Source organism: Platalea leucorodia (genome assembly GCF_965183815.1).
Source record: "Platalea leucorodia genome assembly, chromosome: 20".
In the NCBI taxonomy this organism is placed as follows: Eukaryota; Metazoa; Chordata; class Aves; order Pelecaniformes; family Threskiornithidae; genus Platalea; species Platalea leucorodia.
Window position 1 is genome coordinate 2,174,529 of NC_138842.1, and position 23,271 is coordinate 2,197,799.

The following is a 23,271-nucleotide window of genomic DNA, read 5'->3' on the forward strand; positions in this document are numbered from 1 at the left end:
GTTATCAACATCTAAGCCACTACCTTCATGCATTACAAATGGCCACTCAGGGTACAGAATCATAACTGGTTCTGCAAATTAACATACATCATGATAATAAACCATTATCATAAACAATTAGAATTAGCCAATTATCATAAACTATTATAATTAGCTACCAATAGCCAAATACCATCTATGGGCATCACAACTGCCTAGCCAGTGATCATAAACCCGTATGGCAATTGATTATCATAAAGTATCATAATTAGGTCTTAATAGCCAAATATCCATCTGCATGCACTACAAGCGGCCATCTAAACCACGCCGGACACAGCATCACAACTGGTCCAGCTAATTACAATCGTTATTAACTTTCAACATACATTGCAATTAGCTATTTGTACCAGTTACAATACATAACTGATCAAGACTACTTACTATTAGTCATTAATACTATTTAAAGAATCATTAAGATATATAGCGTTATAATTCATTATATATATTAGTTATAATTAGTTAATATAACTAATATATTATACATATAATACATACTAGTTAAAATATGTTATATATAACATATATTATAACTAATTATATGTAATATGTATATTATATGTAATATAATATATGTAATAATATATTATATTATATGTATATTTATGTATATATAAAAGATATATAAATAATATATAATACATATTAGTTATAATATATATAATCCCTATATATAAAACATTTATATGTTATATATAACATATATTATAACTAAGTATATGTAATATATATAATATAGTATATTATTATAACTAATTATATGTAATTATATTAACTAATTATATGTAATATATTATATCTAATTATATGTAATATATTATATATTAGTTATATATTACTTTATAATATATAAACTAATATATAAATATATATAATATATAATTGTATTATAGTTATAGTTATATTATATATTAGTTATATATTAGTTATAGCTATATATAACTAATTATTATGAGTTATATACTAATAAATAATTATAACTAATATATCTAATATATAATATATATTTGACTAATATATTATAACTAATATAACTATTATAACTAATACTAATACAATATATATTACATACATATTATATATGTATGTTATATATGTACATATATATTATATATGTACATATATATTATATATGTACATATATATTATATATATTATATATAATACCAATCACCATACTTTTTAGCCTATTTACCATACCTGCTGTGATTTTTGAACACCATAGTATGATTAGTTATTCCACTAGAGCATTGTTCTAATTTGCTAGTTAGTTACTATTAGTGGTGGGGGGAAACTGGAGATGAAAATACACTTGACCAAATTAAACTGCAGGCCTGAACCAATTTTTTTTTGCTACATTTCACTTTTTTAAGTTGGGATTCCTAGAGCTGGTATTATGCACCCCCCTAATAAAACGATTTCCTTAGTGATATCAGCCACTTCTGACATAGCAAGCGTGTATTTGCCTCCAAGGAAGTCAAATGAGACTATGCAAAGTATACAGTGTTTGTCTGGTAATGAGCTAATTACAATCTACATCAACTTTATATAGCCATAAACCATTTTGATATACAGAGGCACAGTGCGGCTGTCTTCAGAGGGAAAGCTGGAATCGCATCACTTTGCTCCTGAAACGCTAGCCGTAACGAAATGCTGAGCTATAACCCGAGCAACGGCTGCACTAACCTGTAGTGAGGCGGGGGCAGCTGTTGGATGACATCGTGGATCTTCACCAGCCGTTCTTCATCTGTAGCAGCAGAAACAGCGTCCTGGAAGAAGGCAGGAAGGGATTTAGCTGCAAATAAGACTCGATACCTGCTGCAGCATCGTGAACCGCGTGTCCAATGTACTGTTCTTCAGCAGCGAGGCCGACGGTGTTGCTCTTCGTCTGTCTCTTGGGGACAGACCGGCACGCAGATAGATGATAATGTGAGAAAGGCCAAGTAAATCAAGATCTGGGCTACTTTACGGCTTAATTGTACAGAGCAATTCCTCGTCCAGGGCGTTCAGCTCCGAATAGCATTTACTTCTAATCCCACGCCTGTTCAAGAAATCATTGGGGAACGGCAAACCACAGGGGAATTCCTGCAAGCATCGTTAGTGTCCCGATAACCTTCTGCCGGGGCCCCAAAAGTAAAATCACTAACATGTGGCACGGGGGACAAAGGCGTAAACCTAAAGGGGCAACAGAAAAGGGACCTCAAACCTGGGGCACCGCCGCGCTTTTGAAATGGCAGGATGCTACCAGCAGCGGGAATTCGGTGTGCGGGTAGCGGACTGGTGTTAGGCTGGTAATTTTGGAGATACGCACTTCTGATCTCTCTGAAAAGCCTAGCTTAAGCAGAAAGAAAGGCGCGTGGAAGACAGGCTCAGCTTGCTGCTGGATCCTTTTCAGTATTTCTCTATTCAACCTGTGTAGATGAAGTCACGCTGACGTGGAAAGCGAAAGGCGTTGCCTGGTACTTACTGAGAACTTCTCGTAGAGTTGGTAGGTCAGCAGGGGGTTCGGGAGCTCGCGGAAGTAGAGTTTGCAGAGGGAGCCCACGCAGTGAATGTCCTGGATGTAGATGTCCTTCGTCAAGTCAGGAATCTGCTCGGAGTCAAACTCGTGGCTGGAAATCAGAACAGAAAAATGGGCAAAGGGGGGTTGAAAAGGAGGAATGAAAATAAAACCCAGCACAAATTACAGTCAAGAAAAGCAAGGGTTTCTTGCTTTACAGGAAAAAATAAATACTTAGTCACCAAAGCCACATGACCCATGGTTGTGCTGCTGCTAGACTGGATTTTTCCAAAATGAGATTTTTTTTTTTTTCTAATAAGGCATTTTCAGTTAGTTTTACAACTGATTGGCTAGTCTGCAATCCCTTTTGCTGCGACAGGGCCTTTCACAAAGTCTCCAGGAGAACGTCTTCCCAGACCACGGAGGCGACCTGAGCATCTCGCCCCCGAGGGCTGTGACCGGGAGCTGCCCGGAGGAGGAGCGCCCACAGGTCTGAACGAGGCTGCTGTCCCTTCGCGTTTCAAAGGCCTGGAAACTGAAGTGATAAAGCAATGCCGAACATCGGCAGCTACGGCACGTGGAAACCAGCATGTGCGGAAATTCCTCGGGGACAAGCTGGTGAGCCGAGCATGCCTCTGCTACAGGGTGAAGAGAGCCAGGAACCACATGAAGAAAATCCCTAAGCATTCCCTTGGTTTTCAGCAAGAGAAAAACCAAAATCACAAGCATTTATGAAATAAAAGCTGAGCTTAGAAGGCCAAGGGCTGGCTCGCTGCTAGACTATGTGCATGGAAAGTGCTGTTTCAAATTAGCAGGACAGATCTGCAGGGGCTAGCGTGGTGAGTCAGGCCGCAGGGAGCTGCGAGGACACGGCTGCTCTAGCTGAAGCTCCGTTTCCCTACAAGGGGTCTTTAAGATGTAAACCCTGTAAAAGCTCTAAGCTTATCATCGATGCGGAGAGTCGTCCTGTCTACACTACCACCACCACCACATCGGGGGCTTGGTGGCAACATCCCCGGCTTCTTCCCCGTCCAAGCCAGGCAATTTGTAACACAGAAGATAAAACACGCCTTCAGCACAGCTCCAACGCCGAGCTCGCCTCTCTCTGCCGACGGGACAGAACCAAGTTTGTACCCGTGTCCAAGGCACCAGGCGTATTTGTACCTGCAGCGGTCAACTGTACACCCCTTGCAAGATCAGGAAGGAGCTCCTGCCCTCTGTCCGTCCGTCCTTCCCTCCCCGAGACACGAAGGCTGCGTGAGGGAAGCCACCGATACTGAGCCAGGCTGGGGGGCAGAAGGGGTCTCTACTTCTCCAGACAAGAGGGTGAACAGTCCACCCCAGCGCCTCACCCCAAAGACAACACAGAAGAGGGAAATAAATACAGGCCCCTGCCACAAGCCTCAGTGTTCAGCATACGCCGCTCCCGCAGGCACGTTCTGACTCATCACTTACTTACTCATATCTGGGAGAGAAACGTATTTTCTGCGCTTGGCTCCACAGAAGAAGAGAGAGCTCAGAAGGGAGATCAGGGAAAGACACCAGCCCACCCCGTACAAATACACTCAGCCTTGGCTGAAATCCTCCGGCCGTATCCTGCCCTACCCCAGTACTCCTGGTACTCCAGGATACTTCTCCTAGGAACAAATCTCACGCCACGACAGAGACCTACCCCTGCAGAAGCAGAATATGGAGCGAAGAAAGGGAAGCCCTACTCCATTCAGCCTTTCTTCTCTCTGCACTGGCTGTTTGGAGGAACTACGTGTTATTTCTTTTGCCCCCAAAGGAAGATTTTGTTAGTAGAAGAATACAACTCTCAAAACAAGCCGGAGCCAGCATACAGGGCACACATACCAACTCAACACTCGCTGTTTTGCCTACCAGCCAAATAAAGGCGGCTACTGCGCTACTGAAGAGCCAGCCTCCGTCCTGGAGTAAATCTCCCACGTGGAACAAATTCTCTAACTTTCTCTCCAACCAAAAAGCCCTTTAAATCCGGGAGATCCAATTCTTCTATGTGCAACTTAAGAACAGTGACTCACGTATAAGGATACTGCAGCCCTAGCTTTGAAATAAGCCTAATGATCTGTTTATATAGCTGGAAACTACAGCAGTGCAACGTGTCCTACATTAATCAAACACTTATGAAAATCTGTAGTGATTTAGATGAACAACAGGGACAGTGTCTACAAGTTATGTCAGGTGCTCCTTTCCTTTTGGCTTTGGAACGTCTCAGAAAATTGAAATATAGGCTGTCACTTCATTCTCTGTACTATACCAGGGAATTATGCCATTAAAAGTTTTAGACAACCATTTTTAAAGCACCTTTGGAAAACAGGGAAGGGGAAAATGTAAATGCAAAGGGAAAAAACGGACTAGGGCAGCGATTAGAAAGACGGTGCTGCACAAGTCAAAATGGGGAATTAAAGGGATGTAACTGAAGCAAGGGCAAACATTTTATTCAGCCAAGACTGCTGTGGGCAACAGCTACAATCAGAGGCTTCGGAGCCTGCATATCAAAGCCTCGGGAGCAGGTTTTTAAAATGGAACTTGCTGTGATGAGAAACAGGATTAAGCTGAACCAGAATAAGCCCATCCATACAGTAACTGTACCAGCTCCAACCTGTCCACTGAACTTGGGAACAGGATATCCTTCATATGGAAAATAGGATATCCTTCATATGGAAAATACCCCTTTGCCGCCTCTGTGAGGCCGCGGGCCTAGGATCAACGCTGGAATTAGTCACATCCCACTAGGTTCTCTCCGTCCCTTCCCAACAAAAAAACGCATACCAAATGACAGGAGGAACAACAGCCTCGCAAAAGGACAAAGACCATTTACTGGGATGAGAACAGCTCCTAACTGGGGAGGACACACACCTAGCCTTTCCCTGCACAGCCGCGCAGCGTGGCAATGCCACCCACCAAGAATTATGCACGTATTCTTTGCATGTCATCAACTAATTGCTAATATGCCAGGAGTCCCGAGGAGCAAGGAGAACTATCAGCTGCTCAAAAGGGCTCCGGGAGCAAGAGGAAACAGGAATGAAATGTGACAGCAGTGACACCACGGTCCCAGAGCCTTCCGATACTCTATCCTGAAGGAAAACTTCCTGCAAAATGAATTCTACCGCACAACCCTGCGTTGCTCCAAAACGGTGGCAAACCCAGCGAACCATCCGTCGAGCACAGACCGCACACCCGTGTGGGAGCTGCTGGGACAGCCTGCCCTGCACCCCCCACAGCGAACGCCCGGCCTTGGAGCCCAGCGCGGGCCTCGCTCGTCCCGCGCAAACAGCTTCGTCAAACCCAGCGCCCTTACCGTAGTTTCTGGATGTTGGACGCAATCCCAGACAGACGATATATTCCATCCACAATGCCATGTTTCTCGATGAACTCGGTGCAGCTCTTGAGGACCTGGGGGACTAAAGAACAAGTGTTGTTGGTTAGTTGAGCACGTTATTAAAGTCCTAGTCCTAGTCTTGTCAGGTGCCATAAAGTAAGCCCAGCTGGGCTACTGCTTTCGTTCTTCCTTAGAGGAGAAAGCCTGTAAGAAATTTAACGTTAGGAGTTGGTGTGGACACTGGTCAGAGGCGTTCTTTGCTTTAAGGAAATGCCAGGATATGAATCAGGTTGAAAAAAGTCAATTCTGGTCAAGCAGAGACAGTGCAGGTCCCATCACAACTCCCACAAGAACTCTGGTGTTAAATTCCATTCCAGAAGAGCTATAAAATTGAGTGAGTGCACTCTCTTTGGCCAAAGAATTCCTTTGTTTTCAAATCTATACAGGATTAACCTAGACTGCTTGGTTTAAGCAAATATAAACATTAAGGAGATGCTACTTTCTGCACCAGGGCCAGGAGAGTTTTTGCAAGTGATAATTTCATCCCCAATGTCCACCGGAGCGTGACTGGATTTAGATAGCTACACAACATACCACACTCACAGAAACTGCAGACAGACCGGGGTATGACAGAATGGAAAAAATAAGCCCAGAGGATATAATTAGGTGTCAAGTTAATATTCAAGCCGCTTCACCAACCGATTCCTTCCAGCTGACTTCTCAGCCTCATGCAGCAGCCACTGCCGGAGCTATCTGTCCGTCCTTGTAAGCTTAAGGAGGAGCAAATTACTTTATTTATAAAAGGGAGATAAAACTGCCCTGAGCACTGAAAAAAAATTAGGATTGAGCGCTTGTGAGCATCAGCAAATCTTCATGGAAAAAGCTCAGATCCCTGTGGATTCCTCTGCAAGCCACCTTTTTGCTGCAGCTCCTCCGATGAACTAGATTTATTCTTACGTTAGATGCCAGGTCTGATCGGTTTGCCCTGTGACGCAGATTCTGAATAGGGCATGTGGCAAATCCCCTCCTATCAAGCAGCAAACGCCATCTGCCAGTCGGTTCTCCTAAGTGCTGCTGCACCGAGATGCTCTGCGCTTTCCCCTCCCCAGCCGCTTCGCTGCTTTTTGAACGGCTTGCAGCAGACGCTCAGGCAGCTAGAGCAAAGACTCGTTTTAAATGGTTCCCTGGAAATCGGGAGGTGCACCCTGGGCTACGGGCACATCTGCTCCGGACTCGAGCACAGGGCAGAACAAAACCTGTAAATCCGTGTGGCACGTCAGTCATGCAGGCTCGGCTACAGGAGTAACCCACGACACCCAAAGACACCAAGAGACAGCCAAAACGGAGTCAGCCAGACTCTAGCATTATGCTACTAGGCATTTACAAGCATCTTACACTGTTTTCCAAAGCAAGGTGCAGGCTTTGGGGCAAACAGAGCCCTTGTACATTAAGCAACAGCATAGAAAGAGCCTTGGAAACCAAGTGCTGCTTTTTTGGGGGAAGGAAAACCAGCAGAGGTGCAATGGAAATTTCAACTTCCACTAATGCAGCCAGAAGACATTTGCAGAAAGAAACCTCAGCACCTGCTGAAGGTACCTCTCACAGCCTTGAGTAGCACCACATTTGTTGGCTTTGTTAGGAATCGACCGGACACACGTTTAGGCACCTGAGCCAGGATAAGCAACAACTTCTCACCGCTGAGTGAATACACGTTTGGAGAGCAGGTCGGTAAAACGTGGATCAGGCATCCACAACACTGTAAGCTACACGTCCGAGAGCAAAGCGGGTGGGACCGATGGTCCTAAATTCTAATACTGTTTCAAAAAACGTTTTTGGAGGACAACGCTTACCCCTTCACACAAAAAGATTCAAGGCCTCTTGAAGAAGAAAGTTTTAAAGGCTTTAAGTGGACAGGGAAGGAGTTATCTCATACTCAAGCAGTTGCCAAAAAGGGCTAAAATACGTTTTGCATTGCAAACGGCGTTAGGAGAGAAGTGTGACCCCGGTGTAAATCGGTGCAGAAAAGCAGGGAGATGAGAACAGCACCATCCATTGCAGCGAAGGCAAAGGACAAGGCTTTAGATGCTGACAGAGCGGTGTCTCTTCTTCTGTGAGACAAGAGAGCACCCTCGGTTGTAAGACACACCAGACTCACGCTCATTTGGGTTTCACTGAGAACCGAGCACGACTACGTGAGACGCCCACCCGAGTCCTCTGCCCACCACCGCCCGTCACAGAAGGCGAGAGGACGGAGCGAGGATGCTCATCAGCGGCGTTTCCTTCTGCCAACCGCCCGGCTACAAGAGTCGCTCAGGATCGGGTAAAGGAGTTTACCCAAGTTTTAAAGTCTTGTGGCAAGATCTGCTAAGGCTTAGCTGCAAAGTCCCAAAGACTTTAATGGTCCATACTGGAATCTCAATAGGGGTCCCCTTGGAGTTAGTAGCACCCATTGAAATAAAGAAATAAGCAAATAAATAAATAGCACGTTCCCTGCCTGCCCAATTCCTACCAGGGAGGCTGATACCGAGAAGGGCGATGCACAGAGTGCGCGGGGAGCCGACAGACAGCTCTCCTGTTTATCCACGCCATGGACGCGGCCGGGACACCCGCCTCCGCCTCCTAATTGAAGGGCTGTGCCACGGGCAGCGCGCTCTGTGTGCTTCCAAGGCCTTATCCTCCTGGGGTTTATCTAGCTGTGTAAACAAACTGCCTGCTAAGATCGGTATTTACCTACCAGTTCAGCGGAGCAGCAACCTGTTGTGACAATGTGAATCTGGTCAAGGGAGAACAGGGGGGAAGGCGAGGGATGTAGCACCGACGATACGCTTCCTAAAGGAGTTATTTGTCATGGAAGATCTTGGGCACAGTTAGAAGAATTAATACGCGCTGAAAAAAATCTAGCAGGCTTGTTCTACGCATTTCCTAATCTGGTTACCAGGACGATCTGTTCTTTAAGCTAAATATATCATGCCAGCACCACAGATATTTTGGGGGAATTCTGCATGGTTGGAGAAGTGACAGAAATTCAAGTAGGGCTACAATTACACTTGAAGGCCCTTTGCTGGAATGGTGACTTCATTTTTCTCATTTTTCAGCGAAGATGACACCTGACAATTACGTGCGCGCTTAACCTCCCTCTCCCCTTTGAATCCCAAGCCCTTCAGCTAAATATACATTTATACACATGCATACACACACGTACGGCGGGAACAGCGTCTATGACCACCGGAACGAAATGGCAGGATGACAGCACAAGCTAAGGCTTAATTTTGCGAATGTGAAGTGTGCCAAGACGACCACCTGCGGGGGCTTCTGACATCACGCTGTGACTTTTTCAGGTACCCGTCTCTGTCCATTGCCTAAATCCCTCCCTGCTGCAGAGGTGAACTTCTCAGTGTTCAGGCCCTGATTTTGGCTTCTAGATCCCAAACCAATTACCAGATTTGAATCAGAACGGTATCGCAGCTGCATCGCAGCGGGAAACTGATGGAGATTTCTTCTCACAGGATGCAGCAGCACCTACACTAAAATTCTATTAATGTTCATTAATTACTGTGGTTTCCTGCAATTATAACAACCAGGCTTGATGACGCAGGTGGTTTGTATTAACAGCCATAAAGGCCCACCTAGCTCAGCACCCCTTCTCCGACAACCGCCACAAGCAGGCCGCTTTGGGAAAGACCCAAGGAGGGAACAAGCCCAGGGTAATATTCCTCCAGCCCCAACAATCCTCTGTGCCCAGAACTGGCGTCTGTGCTCATTAAACCCAGCACACAGCCCTTTCCACGTTCCCAGGCAACTAACAGATGTGCACTAATACTCACTGTTGGTTTTATTCCTTTTCGGAGCAACACAGCCTCCAACCACTGACTCCAGACAATCTCTCTGCAGCGAAGTCCCTGACTCAGCGGCAGCCTGCTAAAACCCACTGGCAAGTGCTAGATTTGAACACCTACCCCTTCGTGAGAACCTGAGCACCGTACACGTCTCCCGTTCCAAAATCGGTCGCCTTCCCCCATTCCCTGCCGCCCTTCGCTGTCTCAAATAACAGGCATTTCCAGGAAACGGGGCGCGAAAGGCTGGAAACGTGGGGGCATCAACACAGGAGACCCCAGCACATTTCATCACTGTAGCAGCTAAAGGAGTTTTTTCAACCCATTCCTGAGCATCTCTCAGCTGGTTTGAAAGGTTTATTGCATCTCCTAGGGCTCATTAACTGCTTAATTCTTTGCCATTAAGAGGAAGCAGAAGTTTTATGGTTTTCATTCTGAAGAACGTTTTGATTCATCTTGAAATCAGGCACATTTCATTTCCTATCTTCTTGGGTTTATTTTTTCCTTTTTAGCCTTTTGTAATGTTCCCTCCTTGGGTTTTGGGAGGCTTGCTTTATTTTTATTTTTTTTTTTTTTTTCTTAGTACGTTGCTGGAATCAGAACTATTTGTTCAGCCTGGGGAACGAGGCCTCCCATCAAGCTCCCCTCTAGCAGCGTCGTTTTCACAATATTACAGCAATAAGGTGAACCGCCGCGCAAGCCAGGCCTCTTGGCTGGTTAATGGAGCATAGCAGGCTGAAACGCAGCTGCTCAGCTGAATTCCACACATAGCGAACGCACGCGGAAAGCCAAACCTGCAGCCCAGCAGGAACAAGGAAAATGCAATAAACTGTCCCGAGCGCCGCTCTGCACCGCCTGAACAAAGGTAACAACCACCGCTAGCAAGAACGTGCACCGATGCTTCGGAAGCACGTGGAAAAAACAGAGCTGAGCGAAGGAATATAACAGGTTAAGGGCTAGAATATAAATGTAAACAATCGGCCACGAGATAAAGTTTAGGTGGAGGCAGCTCACTCTTAATTGCCCAGTCTGCCTCTATAACTGGTGAGGAAGGATGGGGACGTGCAGAGGACAGGGCGCCCAGCAACACCCAGTACAATGCAAAAGGTGCGAAGTACGTTATGGGTGTGCTCCCGTCTGGAGATGTGGTGACCAGCCGAGGCTCTGGCGACTTCCAGACATCTGAAATTAGCCAAATAAATCCTGTCTCCCTTGCTATATTAACGTATGGTTTGGTAAGAACCCAACAACGCGTATCCTCACCTGAAGAAATAGTTGCTTTTACCCCAGTCATTCTTCCTTTTTTAAGCTCAATTTTGAAAAAAAGGTCCAAGTATTTCCTAAAACAACAGTAAAAAGCCTGTACTAATTCAGACTGCTAGGTTTTCTAGGAACCTCGTTTCGAACGACTCATTTCTGAAACTCTTCCCTCCGCCTTACAGTGAAAGTTGCACAGAAGGTGCAAACCAGCACGGGACAGAGAGGTTAAAGATTTCCTCCTCGCTGTTCTGCGAGGAGCTCCCTGCCACCCAGCCGGTCGCCTGCATCTGTCGTTTTATAAGCACGCAGACCCCACCACCCCTGCACATTCAGAGAAAAAATAAAAATCGAACTTTAAAAGATTCCGTCCCACTCCTAAGTCCGTGTCCTCACGTTTGAATCACCAGGAGTAAGAGCGAAGTACAAGACCAAAAAACCAGCACACTTCTTCCAAGATGCTCTCTTCCCGATTTCCAAGAAGTGACCCACATTAAAATTATTTATGCTGTTGATGAATTGAGTAAAGTCCGAGCCAGCGATCACAAGCTGCACTATTTCCTGGGAACGTGCCACGTTTTTATGTGAAGCGTGACTTCTGCACTTGGGAAAGTGCAATAATGCAAGAGGGGCTGTAAACCACGAGTCGGTTCCAAGAGCAGATACCACCAGTGCCCATTTCTGGATTTGGCCTCTGGCACTGGACTCTGCTTTTTAAGACTGGACTTTTTTTTTTATGGCAGCTTACCCAGGAACGGTGTAGAAACAAAGTGCAAAGTTCAAGCCTGACAAACATAAATCCCACTGCGTCGCATCAAGCTAGGAAGGTGGATAACCACGTTTTTCATGTCCTCTGGTATCGGCAACGTTCCCGATGTCGTGGGTACGTCCGTGCTAGGGCGTTTTTGCACTGCGAGTGGTACCTTACCGCACTCGTGTCAAAGACTGGAGCCTTCGTGATCTCCCAGGCTGCATCCACCTCATTCTGTGGAGTTGCCTTTTTTGTTTTTAATACAAAATATCCACAAGCGGAATAAAGATACTACTAATACATTCATATTTGGACTGTGTGCTAGTTTTTTTCTGTTTAGACCAACTACACTTACTACAGTAAGTTGAGAGGGAAAAAAGTATCCACCTCGTTAAGAGTGGAGAGATAAGAGCACAGGCAATTCCTGCACGACTGCAACATTTTTTCTCATGTTTGTTCCCCTACAGCTGCAGTGTTTCGAAATGCAAATTAATTTTCAACTCCCTGCTGTCCTCTGGGTCACTCGGGCATAACGCATTTCTCTCCTCACAGCTGCAGGCAGGGTAAAAAAGAAGGGGAGACAGAAATTGTCTCTTTTCTTAACTGCAAAAGCTTGTTCTCCCTTTCCGCAACTACTTCCCCCAAACAAGTAATTCTCCACAGGGACCCCATGTACCTCTTTGTAATGCTAACCCCGTACCCAATAATCTTGGGTTCCAGCAATTCAGAGGGCAGATGGTGAAGCAATAACAGTGCCTGTTATGTTTGGAAATTTGCCCAAAACAGCTCAAAACTATTGGCCTTTAAAAGTATCAACTTGTGTTGAAGGAGTTTGTGCAGCAGAGAACGCATCTGCAGGAAGCGGAATATTCCCTGCAATTTGGGTCAACTATCGCACTTCGGCCCAGGCTGCTGGCTCCCTCTTCTACGTTACAGGGGTTCGGGTGTGCAGAGGCACACGCTACCAGTTCGGAAGAAACATTTAGGCACCTAAAACACACAGGCTTTTCACGATTTACAGAAGTGCTCCAACGAATTCGGCACCATTCGGTTCCCAGAATGGCTGACATGTTTAGATTTATGAAATTATGCAAATGCAACCAAGGAACAAAACAAATACAGGGGATACGCAGAGATAAGTTTACTTATTTCCTACAGACATTCACAAGGCTACTCTGGATCTAGCATGCCAACCTGTGTTAACACTTGAATAAATACTATTTCACGTTTATATCACGCTCTTCATCTTCCAAGTACTTCACAAGTATTAGAAACCTCCCCTTGTGGCACCTCGGGGGCAGATACGGACTATTAGTTCGATTTTACAAGCGTGGAGATGGAAGCGGAGATACCAAGCAAGCTCCCCGAGGCCACGAAAGGTGTGCGAGAGATGGGGCTGGAGCTGGCGAGCGCCCGGCTCCCAGCTCACCGGCCAGAACTTGGAGGTCTTTGATTGCCCAAGTCCTTTGGAGATGGATTTTGATAAAAAACTTACTATAAATTGTGAAACACTGAAAGGAAACTGGGTTTGGCATGTCTGAGGCCAACAGGTTTCAATACCTCGCCAATCTCCTGAAAAAAGGGACAGCCAAATGAACTAACAGCCAGCAGGATGAGTGGAAGGTATGGCTAACATCGCCTGTGAGCTCAACGGGGCTCTCGGGTCACCGCAGCCCCACTGAATTACTGCCCCAGACGCAACTTTACAACCATTTTTGCCCCCCATTTACACTGTGCGCAGAGCCGTGGCAAGCATGGACTCGGACACAAGCCAAAGTGCTGAGACAGGCCGCTATTTCTTCCCTGCCTAACACAAAACAAGGAGGAAACGACGAAGGATGCTAAGAAACAGAGAGGGTCAGTTTGGGCTCCACCACGCGAGGCGAATCACCAAGAGTATGTGTCAAATCCTCCCCTTCCTTAACGATTTCTCAAGCACAAAAGTAAATCACTTGGGGAGGAGGAAGAAGTTTAATGTACCTCTATGGCATGCAGCTTATAAACAACTTTTAAAGTTTCAAGTAGTGGACAAAATTTACTGATGTAAAACCATGTCCTCCCTATCTATAGACAGCTGTCTCCTGAACTCATTCATGGGCACTGCCACAGCAGTTGCAATTGCTTGTTAACTAAATAAAATATTCCGGTGTAGGCTTTGCCCTTTCACAGTGACGAGCCACGCACTATGCAATCAGTCTCAGTTTTCTCGATAGGACCACAGCGCACAGAAAAATGCTGTTAAGGGAGGCAGAACAGGCAGATTTCCAGTTTCCTCAACGCCTGCGTTAGGTAGGCTGGTCAGGCAACCCAAGATACACCCCCTGATTTGGGAGCTGTAGCCCCGTATATGAATCCCCCGCTTGCCGTGTCTTTTATTTATGGCTCTCTTTCCCCAGGTACCAAGGAGGGCATTATAAAAATTATTGGATAAGTAAGGATGCATCATTTTTGCTGCTGTGCCAACGGAGAAGTTAGGATCCACTTTTTTTTTTTTAGCCGCCTATATTATGGCAGACAGGGTGAATCACCCTCCAGATATACCCATCTGCTGGGAAAAACACTAGATATCTAAGAGTGAAGGAGATGAATCCTACTTCAAAGGACTTGCCCAAAGTCACACAAGAAAAGAGAAATGCAAACAAATCCTTCAAAACTCAGGTTTATGTCCTAATCGTGAACTCCTTCAGGCATATAAATGCTTAAAAATAGAGACAGAAGTAAAAGCAGGGTGCCAGATCTGAACCTTATTTGAGGTCTGAAACTTTTTAGTTCACATTCAAACTTGTCGGCTTGGATACTCTGAAAATACCTATTAAAAGTACAAAAATGCCCCAAGGGCTCATTCATTCACAGGAAGAATGTGCCTAATATAAACCTTCGGCCTCGTCCCCAGCCAACATTCGCCTCAGCCCATCGTCACGACTGTGGCCAACTCCATCGTTCTGCTCGAAGTGTTACGGCTAACGCACACGACCTACCTTTTCCGTGCAGCATTTCAATAAACCTTTGTATAAGGGCAAGAAGTTATTGCTTACACAAATCTATTGCTGTGGCTGCCAGCGTTCAAGCCGTAACACTCCCAAGCATACTCGGGGAACTACGCTGCCGTGCCGCCACGTAACTGTTTGCTATTTGAACTGTGGTGGGCGCAGGTAAAGCTTGAGGATTGATTTCTGATGGAAGCTCTGCAAATGCTAAAAAGCCTTTCTGAAGCGAAAATCTCGGAGCAAAGCAATTCCCTACCAAGGACATCATGAGCAGGGATTTCACCTGGGCCTTCAGAACATAAACTGGAAGGTCTTGGATTTCAGGGGCTGCCTTGTGTTTACAGTTAAAAGTAGTATTTAAAGAAAGGAAGGGGAAAAAGCAACAATTTTGTAAATATTTATAACTTTCTACTTTTCAGCAAAGTTTCCTTTGCTTCTTGTTTGTCCTGTTCAAATTAATTCTCTAGCAGGGAGAGTGGAAACTGGTTAAATTCACCCTCTAAGAGTTAAAACATCAAGAAAAACTAAAATGAATAAATATGTAGGACTCAGCTGTCCTGAATGCCAAATCAAGGCTTCCTTCACAGATGGCAAAGAGCCAAAGCCAGCCAGGCAGACTTTTATTATAATGAAAATTATTAGCTAGTAAAAGGGACTCCTCACATTAATACTCGGAACCAAAGAGATGACATATAGATTACCAAACTTATGCTTGAGATAAGGGGAACCAGATTTTTACAGATGCCTGCCAAGATGCTGCCTGAGATCTCATTCCTTGTGTTCCTCTCTTCTGGTGACAGTGTTCTCCCTATACGCAAATCTGCAATAAATTAGCATCAAAGGCAGCTACATCACCCAGCTGCAGCCAGGGGATCGCTGGAAGGGAAGGGTAACACCGGAGGACCCAGAACAAGCTGTGATGCCACCAGAAATCCCAAGGTGCTGGTAAGGAGCTTATCTGAAGAGCATAATAACCAGCACAAGAGAATAAAACCATCCCTTGCAAACAGTTGTTGCTGGCGCCCAGTATATAACAGGATCAAGATCCCCTATCTGCTATATTTTGACCTTGCACGCAGTTCTGAAAAGTCTCAGCTTTCATTTGATTTTTTCTTTAATCCTACCCAACTTGTCCAAAATAATTGCTAATAAATGTGGGGAACTGGAAGAATGGGAAGGACAGAGAGCAAGAACGAGGTGTTAGTAAACTTTGTCTTTCGTAGGCATTTACTTTTTCAGCCAGAAAAGCAATAGCTCTTCCTGATGATTACAGATCACTGGTATTTTCTGATAATTGGAAAAGGAGGTATAGATCTTTCAAGATGGGAAACTGGTCGATTAAAAATGAGTGCCATTTCTAAATCCATCTTTTCCAATTGCAGAAGCTGATGTACCAATGCAAGAAATGCATAAAGAGGTACAAAAAATACCATTTGCTTTTAGTCTACAAAATCCTCTGTTAACAGAGCTGACTGTATTGTATGGATTACCTCATGGAACGAACACCTGATACCACCATTTTAGGGTATGCCAGGGTTAGCCTGTGCTCTGCTCTAATTGCCGAGAGATGATCATCTTTATCAAGTGCCAGGCAACAGGAACATTCTCAGCACGGAAAAAGAACCGCCAGTATTTTATACCCCATCCTCTGTAGCCCAAGCAATTCCAGCACATTATTCCCAGCAGCATTTCAATATAAAGTACGTTGTAAGGTAATCCCTCATCTGCTGCAGCTCACAACTCCTCGACTCCCCGAAGAGCAACGGGGCTTTTCTCCGAGAGACCCGGCTGAGTGGCGGCGAACCGACCACGACCCATCGGTGAGCTCGCGAAGCCGGAGAGAAGCGGCACCACCGCAACCGCAACCCCAAATCTGCGCCTGCCTAGCCTCCCCGCGGACGCTGCGGCTCCATCCAGCCCGCCTCGGTCCCTCCCATAAAACCGTAACCTTGGCCAAGGTTGCTCTGCCAAGAACCTGCCCAGCTCTCCAATCCACTGGCCTCTCCGTGCAGCCGGGCACAAAGTTTCTGCTAAGCACATTACTGCGGACTCCTACACTCGTCATAAATTCAGAAGCTGTGGAGAGCTCCGTTCCGAAATATTCTGAGGCACAAATGAGGACATGGTACAGATGCTGCAATGCAGCATTTATTTAACCAGCTCCCACACCAAACAAACACATCCTCTGCAAGCACAATTCTTTCTAATTGGGGTCGAGCTAAATTTAAGTTCTATTTGGTTTCCTTTGAGAGAAAAAAATCAGGGGGAAAAAAGTCTACCTACCTACAAAGGGAACAAGGCCCCTTCACGAGTCAGGGATTATGCTGAATTTGCTGCATCTCACAGCTCCATAAAACAAACCAGCATGGCAGGTGTCAACAGCACCAAACCAACTGGGAACATCTCTCAGGGCGATGAAGAAACAGCTACTCCCTACTAAGCTTGGTCTGCTTCCAAATGACGCTTCATTGGCAGGGGAAGTATTCAAAACCCAGAAGGAGCCAACAAATGAATAACGCACCAAAATTAAATGGAGACGGGCCTCTTAAGGCAGGCTCCACCGGGTGACGGGAGCCAACCGGAGAGGTATTGTGCAAACCAACGTACTTGAAGGGAGTAGCACCACAACCTTTGCTAGATTTAGACCCAACAGAGAAGTCAATCCCTCGCATCAAAACTGGTTTTACTCCTACAGGTACCAGCCCGTAACAGTCTGACACGCGACAGAGAAGGGGAACAAAAAGGACGGACCGCTGTCACCTTCCCTGGAAGCAACACACCTATGCCTACCCCAGCCCAGTGACCAGGAGCACATGCGGCTCCCAATTCCCCTTTCCAAGAGCAGCTTAGAACACGGATGATTTTGAAAAATGATCCTGTGATCTGCCCACGACTCGGATCTCATCTAAGAAACCGGACAACGCTGCTTCCTTCCCCTCACTGCTGTCTTGTCTGCAGGGGCCTTGGGGAAAGTTTCACACCACGGGGAGGAATAACTCCTACCACAGAAGGGCCCCGTCGTCGTTTGGGAGCTCAAAGCGTCAGCACACTACAAACTGGAATTAAAAAAAAACATAACCAAACCCAGGACACTGCCTGCCTCCAGTTGCCAGCCCAATAATCACTGCAATCCCCAACGTGAATCACCAGGCATCCAGAAAGAGTATAAGGTGCCGTACTCACCCCTACCGCTGTCACTGTAAACATTTGTTAAAATCCTTACCTCCCTCCCTATACCTGCTTATAGTGTTACTTCTCAGATCCACACACATCAATTCAAAAAAAATGACAAACTGCATCCTCATCAGGAATGAAAAGGCAGCAGCAACCCCAGCCTGCTCGCTCCACTCATCCCATCTCACCCAGACACCCTCCCCTAGGGAGAAACTCCAATAAACAGACATATTATGTCCTGAAGTCTGGCAGACGCAAGTCCTGTCACGCCAGCCTGAGAGGAACCTTTCAGAAGAGCCAGCGCTGCCTCAGCGCGAGAGTAACCTCAAAAACTCAGGTAAACGAAGACAAATGCTTTGCTCGTTCAGAACTGGGCGCAGGCTGACGGTCAAGCACGTGCACGGAGCTTTGCAGGATGGAACCACCTGGGCTCTCGCTCCGTAGCGGTAAGGCGGCTCGCGTTTCTGTATCGCTTTCCTCCTGCACATCTCATGCCAGTTGATTCTCCTTTTGAAAGAGGCGCAATGGATGCAGAATGAGAGCAATTACTTGCTGAGCCCACAGAAAGACAACAGACTGCAGTAGGTAAAACATTTCCTCTGTGTTTATCAATTCCCTTCTGGGTATACAGACACAGGAGAGCAAATACACTCTTCTCCTAGCTAAGCAATCTGAGCCAGCTGCCTCAACATAGTGTTTAGTAAAAAAATGTCAGACCTATTTCAGTTTTCGTCCTTCCTTATCCCTTTTAGTCTCTCGGTCTGCTCCTCTCTCACCACTGCCTACCGAAAAGACAAGCATAGTTTCAGATGTTCATGACTGCAAAATTGGTACTTCTCATGCTGTTTCACAGCGAATTCTGAGAATTTAAGCTTTGTCAGCTTCCCAAAGCTGATAATTAGTAAAATTCTTAACATAACTCCAGTTTGAGTCAATATTGCATTTCCGAGGAGCACATGAATGCCTTGCCACTCATTTCACACACTGGACAGTGTCATTTTCTCCTTCAGTCTTGCTAAATCTTTTAGGTATTGGACAGCAACCCACCAAAGCTAGCATTAACCTAAACTGATCTCTAAATGTATTGCAGTCTTTTTTATTTTTTTCTGAACTAAGATGTTTTGTGGTTGCAATCCCAAAGTATTACCAGCAGGTACCGTGCGCGGACGTCAGCTACAGTTCTCTGTGCTCCTATAAAAATACTCGTTTATGTTCTGGTTATGAGGCGAAGGAGCAGGACTGCATCTTTGCTCTCTCCAGTCCAACTTAGGGTCTCCTGTGATATCTCCATCCCCTTGCAGCAGATCAGCACTGCAGCGGGCTCCAAGACTGAGAAACGTTAATGCTACAGAATGAGGGAATCTTAAAATGCTGTGCATGCACGGAGCTTGATTCACAGGAACCCAGAAACGTCTCCACAAAACCAATCCCGGGGATTACGTCACTTGGAATACAGGTCAGAGAGCTGAATCACACAGTAAAAAAACAATCCTGCTGTGTGAAATGGAGACATGCCCCTGTTAGCAACGTTCAATTTGGATCTGCTTCACTCCAAGGAGTTAGGAAAGAGTTATTAAATCAAGGGTGAAAGCCACTGGTAACTTCGCGGATGAAGAGACCTCATTAGCACAGCTCAGTCACAGACGCTCGGTTGCACGTGATGGGAGGGGAGCGACCAGAAGAAGAAGTGAGCTCCTAGAGACTGTCAAACAGGAGCCTACTTCAGCTCAGGACGTGTCTTTTATTCCTAAATAAAATGCCCACCCCTTAAAGCCAGGGGAAGAAGTCAGCGCAGAGGGCAGGGAAAAAACTTTAATTACTGCTGACTTGCGCCTAGCTAAAACGGGCAGAAGGAGGGCTGGGGATAAAAGAGAATTCTCTCTTTCCCATTAATGAGCTCACTCTGCTGGCACGTCTCCTGCCCTCCAAGATTGCTCCCACAGCATGAATATAAACCCAGCTCTATAGCTACCCGGTGGTGTACATTACCTACTCCTGATGTAGCTCATACATGGGTTACTGTCTGTTTCTGTCTCCAAACCATTCAGTTTCTGGCTCTCTGATGCTTTTCAAGCCCCAGCAATAACGATCTCTACTGGTTCCAATTAACAAGCCAATGAGCCTTGCCACAGTCCTGATTCCATAAGAACAAGCTCATATTATTCACCAACTGGTAGTAAAACACTTCATGTCAGGCAAGGGAGTGCACATTGCTGTTACCAACTGAATCAGTCGGAAAAAGTGCACGAAACAGCTCCCCACCCTTTACCATCCCTTCTCCAAAAGGCACTCATATGAACAAGGAGTCTGAAGTACCACCGAAGACAAATTTAACAGAGAAACTCCTTCCCTACTCCACACATCACTGCTCCTTCAGCCCGCACGCAAAAGCTGGGAGCCATCAGATTAACAACTCTGGCATACGAGGTCTACTGCAAAAATCTACTGCGTTAGGCAAGGAGCAAAAATACGAAGGAGATCGACAAGCTGACATAGCCAGACAGTGATGCTAACCCATCACTAATTTCCTGATGGCTTTAACTCCTGAGCAAGCTGGCTGCAGCCCACGGCTGCTCCATGCTGCTTTTCTAAATAACCCTCAGCGTCGGCCGTTTATGGGAATGACCTCGGCTAGTGAGCTGTGAAAGGATTCGGGTCCTCTGTTTGCTTCCCAGCAATCAGGTGCCTCCCCGATTTCCCAGCCTAGGTCAGAGATGCCACAGTGAGAGGGTAGGAAAGAGCCCGTGAAATGAAAGTTCATCTGAGGAAGAGTAGGAACAACTGTGTAATTTTTTCTTGGAACAAACAGCTCTTCTCCGCTACCTCCCTAAACTGCTGATGGGAAGGTGAAAGGGACCGAGAAAAGCTACAGAAAACTGACCATGACAAACTGAGAGAAAAGTAAGCTGTGACGAAACATAACATTCCAGTTAATTCCTGTAAATTTTGTGAAATCATGGGAAACATAACATTCCAGTTAATTCCTGTAAATCTTGTGAAATCAAGGGAAAAGGCAGATGAAGGATTTACACTGCCAATTGTGCTATCAGACAAGGGTATCATACATCATCAAAGAATCATACAAAGGTACTGAGTTAGGGAAACGTATGGATGTAACATACCAGTTAATTCTTCATTGACACTGACACGTAAATAAAGCTTATTTCCCTGCAAAAAAACATTTATTTGGAGACTTCAAGAGGTTGAGAACTTATCTTCAGCAGTTCCATCCATCTTCAGCGCTCCCACGTTGAACCACAATGCTTGCTTCTTATTAGCATTAGCCTCAATTTATCTTTCAGCCATCGATTTTTGTTACACATTTCTCTGCTAGTACCCACTAGCCCTTTGCTAGGTATGATCACCCTGAAATAAGATTCCTAACAGAGGAAGAACTCAAGAATGGATTGTTTCTTACCGTCATGGCCAGAGTTGAGAAGATGCTCTCCCAGGTCACAGCCGAACACCCTTTCCTTCAGGATCCCCCGCTGTTTCAGCTTCTGTTTTGTTGGGCGCGACTTCATGAATGTACGAAGGAAGGTGATGAGCTTGCCGTGTTTTTTCGACACTGCACAACAAAATAAAAAACAAAAAAACCCCACTTCATTTTAGATTTAGCTCAGTTAGGCAAGGCTAAGCATAACACACTCTACAGAGCATGTAAGAACTGTAGTAACATTAGTATCAATTATTTACAGAAACACATTTTCCAAGGTCCGATACTAATCAGAGACTTGGCTTTTGTTCTAATTCTTGGCTAGTGCAGAAATAACAGGAGACAGCTGTAATGGAAGAATTTAACACAAAGACACATTTATCTGCGAAGCAGCTTCAGGTGGGAGTGTACTAAAGGACTGTCAGGGCATACTGGATGGTGGGCAGCACCCGAGAGCTACAATTTTCATCTCTGGAAAAATGAACAAGGCTAAACTTACAAAACCAGTCACCTCATGTACCTTGACAAACATGGCATATAATCTACAAGCAGAAATAAATGCTTTGTTACTGGCTCTCATTCTAGTAGTCTTCGGTGCCTCCAGAACAAACGAATGACTAATAATATCTGAACGTAGAGGACGTTTAGCTCTAAGTGCTATAGGCTGCCCTTCCAGCACACCTCCAATTTCAATGAACCCCGCTGCAGCTGTGGAGGTACAGTCCATTCCAGGGCATTGAGCTCCCGAGCCTTCTCAAGCCTTTGCAAGATAAAAGCATTACTGTCTTTGTTTTATTTAATAAAAAACTAAGGCAGCTGATTTGAAGAGACGCAGTTTATCCCCTCCAGAATAAATACAGGAAGTCTACAAAGAGAGGAGAACGTAGCTCAGGAGCCACCCCTCCAAACCTTCTGCCCCGTTTCACTCCGCAACGCCCACGGTCTCTGTGTCACCGAGTCGGTCCCTCTGTTAAAACCACGCTAAGGAGCATAATCCGCAGTTGAAGGAAGGGCAGAAGTGGGTGACAGAAATAAACTCATGCAAATTGGGAGGAGAGGCTGAGCACAGGCTTCAATGGGCAGCAGAACAATGCCCTTGAATGTCAACTTTTCTTCCGGAGGCCCACTCTGAAAGCAAAAGGGCTCTGGCCTCCCCAACAAAAGTGCCATTGTATACATGATTTAAAAGCAGTTTAACTTCAACAGAAGAGCTCTATTGAAAAGAACAAATCGCTAGGTATAAAAGGCTGCGCTTTGTGAGGGAGCCTCACGGCCCCAGGAAGCCGTAGAGGCTCCCGCAGCATCGCCAGGCAAGACCAGCAATCACTGCCCTGCCCCTCTCTCGGACCCCAGAGAGGGAAGACAACTGTATATTTCACCTGCATTAAAACCCTAAGTACTGCAATCACATTTCAGCAGAGTAAGGCTATTTCAAACAAAAAAGAAAAGCAGTGAAGACCCTGGTGATAAAGGTGCATCTCTTCGGTGTCACTACTGCTCGGTAACATGTACAACCTGAAATTCAGTGAGCAGCCTCGGAAGCTGGGACTCAGCAAAAGAGAGATTTATGCTGTAATGCTTTATACAGGCAGACAGGGTATTCTTCAACCAGACAACACGAAAAACCTTGTCCCAGGAACAAGGTTATACCGTGCTATGCTTCATGCTGTTTTAATCCCTTTAAACTGCTGAGCGTTTTACCTTCTGTTTTACCAGGTATCGATGCAGTCCCCCTATTTATAATAAACCTGATTCCAATGACCTTAACATATTTCTGTCTATGTGTGCGGAGCAGAGGTCTGCTTTTGGATAAAGTCCCTTTTAGCAGCGTGACACCACACTGACCTGCAGCAGCCAAATACATCTGAACACCTGAAATCCTAAAACCTCCAACAAACCCCACGTCTGCATTCTCAACAACCAAACACGAATCGTTTAACAAAACGCAGAAGCA

At 45.6% G+C, this 23,271-nt stretch overlaps 1 protein-coding gene across 1 annotated transcript in view; it reads right to left on the reverse strand.

Annotated features, from left to right (window-relative positions):
* Positions 1 to 23,271, reverse strand: part of ARHGAP32 (Rho GTPase activating protein 32) — a 168,188-nt gene that overhangs the window by 13,241 nt on the left and 131,676 nt on the right. Inside the window, exons 12-15 of the mRNA XM_082330885.1 lie at positions 21,300 to 21,449; positions 5,859 to 5,961; positions 2,504 to 2,648; positions 1,723 to 1,805 (exon numbers count right to left, since the gene is read on the reverse strand). Coding sequence (XP_082187011.1) covers positions 1,723 to 1,805; positions 2,504 to 2,648; positions 5,859 to 5,961; positions 21,300 to 21,449 — 481 coding nt within the window. The remainder of the gene's footprint in view (positions 1 to 1,722; positions 1,806 to 2,503; positions 2,649 to 5,858; positions 5,962 to 21,299; positions 21,450 to 23,271) is intronic.